This window comes from Mus caroli, chromosome 8 (genome assembly GCF_900094665.2).
Source record: "Mus caroli chromosome 8, CAROLI_EIJ_v1.1, whole genome shotgun sequence".
In the NCBI taxonomy this organism is placed as follows: domain Eukaryota; kingdom Metazoa; phylum Chordata; class Mammalia; order Rodentia; family Muridae; genus Mus; species Mus caroli.
Genome location: NC_034577.1, coordinates 17,699,830 through 17,701,128, shown reverse-complemented (window position 1 = coordinate 17,701,128; position 1,299 = coordinate 17,699,830). Strand labels below are relative to the sequence as shown.

At 52.7% G+C, this 1,299-nt stretch overlaps 1 protein-coding gene across 1 annotated transcript in view; it reads right to left on the bottom strand.

The window, feature by feature from the left end:
• Positions 1–1,299, bottom strand: part of Nkx6-3 (NK6 homeobox 3) — a 12,385-nt gene that overhangs the window by 1,929 nt on the left and 9,157 nt on the right. Inside the window, exon 3 of the mRNA XM_021170233.1 lies at positions 99–263. Within this exon, the coding sequence (XP_021025892.1) occupies positions 99–263 (165 nt within the window). The remainder of the gene's footprint in view (positions 1–98; positions 264–1,299) is intronic.

Here is a 1,299-nt window from a genome sequence, read left to right as displayed (position 1 = left end):
GAAGAATCACCCAGCCCTGAGGATATCTTGATAGTGAAATAAGATAAGGGAAGCATAGGGTACATCACAAATATCTAACAAATGCTCCTGGAGTATACCAGCGGGAGTTCACCAGCAATACAGTGGGAGGTGAGCACGACATTCAGAGAGCAAGATGAACGTGAGCTCATGTGTCCGGAGTACGGCGGCGCACACTTCTGCCTCAGCACCTTCATCTGGAGGATAGCAACGCCAGCCATCCGCAGCAGCTGGAAGGTGACTGGCTGAAGGGCACGGAACCCATGCAAGCATCCTTTACTGGTGGTGCGGGAGTCTTCACCCTAGACCACCACGCCCACGCCACGGCATTTCAGGGACAAGCGGGAAGCCCTGTTGCACCCCACTGATGCAGGGCAAAGCCTGGAGCCACAGGCACAGGCACAGAAGCCTGCGGGGGCCAGGCGAGTGGTATAACCCTGTGGACTCCAAATGTCGAGGGGGGGAAATGGTAAGTGGAGGGTCTCCTACTGGCACACGCTTTCCATAAAAGCACCATGTCCAAGATGGTGCCCCTGCAAGCTTCCGTTGATGCTGTAGTCCAGAGTTCCAAGAGAGTTTTCAGCGACATGAGCCTGAACCCCGCACCCCACCCCCACCCCCAGGCAGCAGCTGGCCCATGGGGGTGTGGGCACGTAAAGGAGCCAGTAGCTATGTGTCCCAGCCTTGACCACTAGTGTGAACCGGAAGAGGAAGAGTAGGGTGTGTGGTATTAAGTGCCCGTGCCCTTCTGGACTCAGAGCACAGTTCACTGGATCTCATCCATCTCACAGAACTTGTCTTCCAGCCTCAAGCTATAGTCAGGGCACCAGCCTTAAAGAAAAATGAATGCACTTGGTCCCAACGCTCCAGCTACCACTTGCCAAAGTGGGGAGCCACACACTGGCCTGTGTCTTTCACACATCCATCCTGCTATACCCCAATACCCGAGCCCTGTGATTCCAGTACTTGGAGACTAAGTCTAAGGTACCGCCCAGTTCAGGACTCATTTCTGATTCTAAGTAACTTGAACTGTGTCCTCACTTTGAAGAGACAGAAGGACCCAAAANAGTTGAACTCCTTTTAAGGGTCACCAGCCTAGTGCATGATGGTGGAGTTTTCCAAGGCAGACCACCTCCCCAAAGGCTTNACTCCTTAGTCCTGTGGGAGTCAAGTTTCTACCCAGCAATCTTGTGGGAGACATGTGTTGGAAGCAAGGCTCTCAGTGTTTAAGAATGATATTTCCTGTTGGTATCTGCCAGCTACATTCATTTCTTTTCTTTT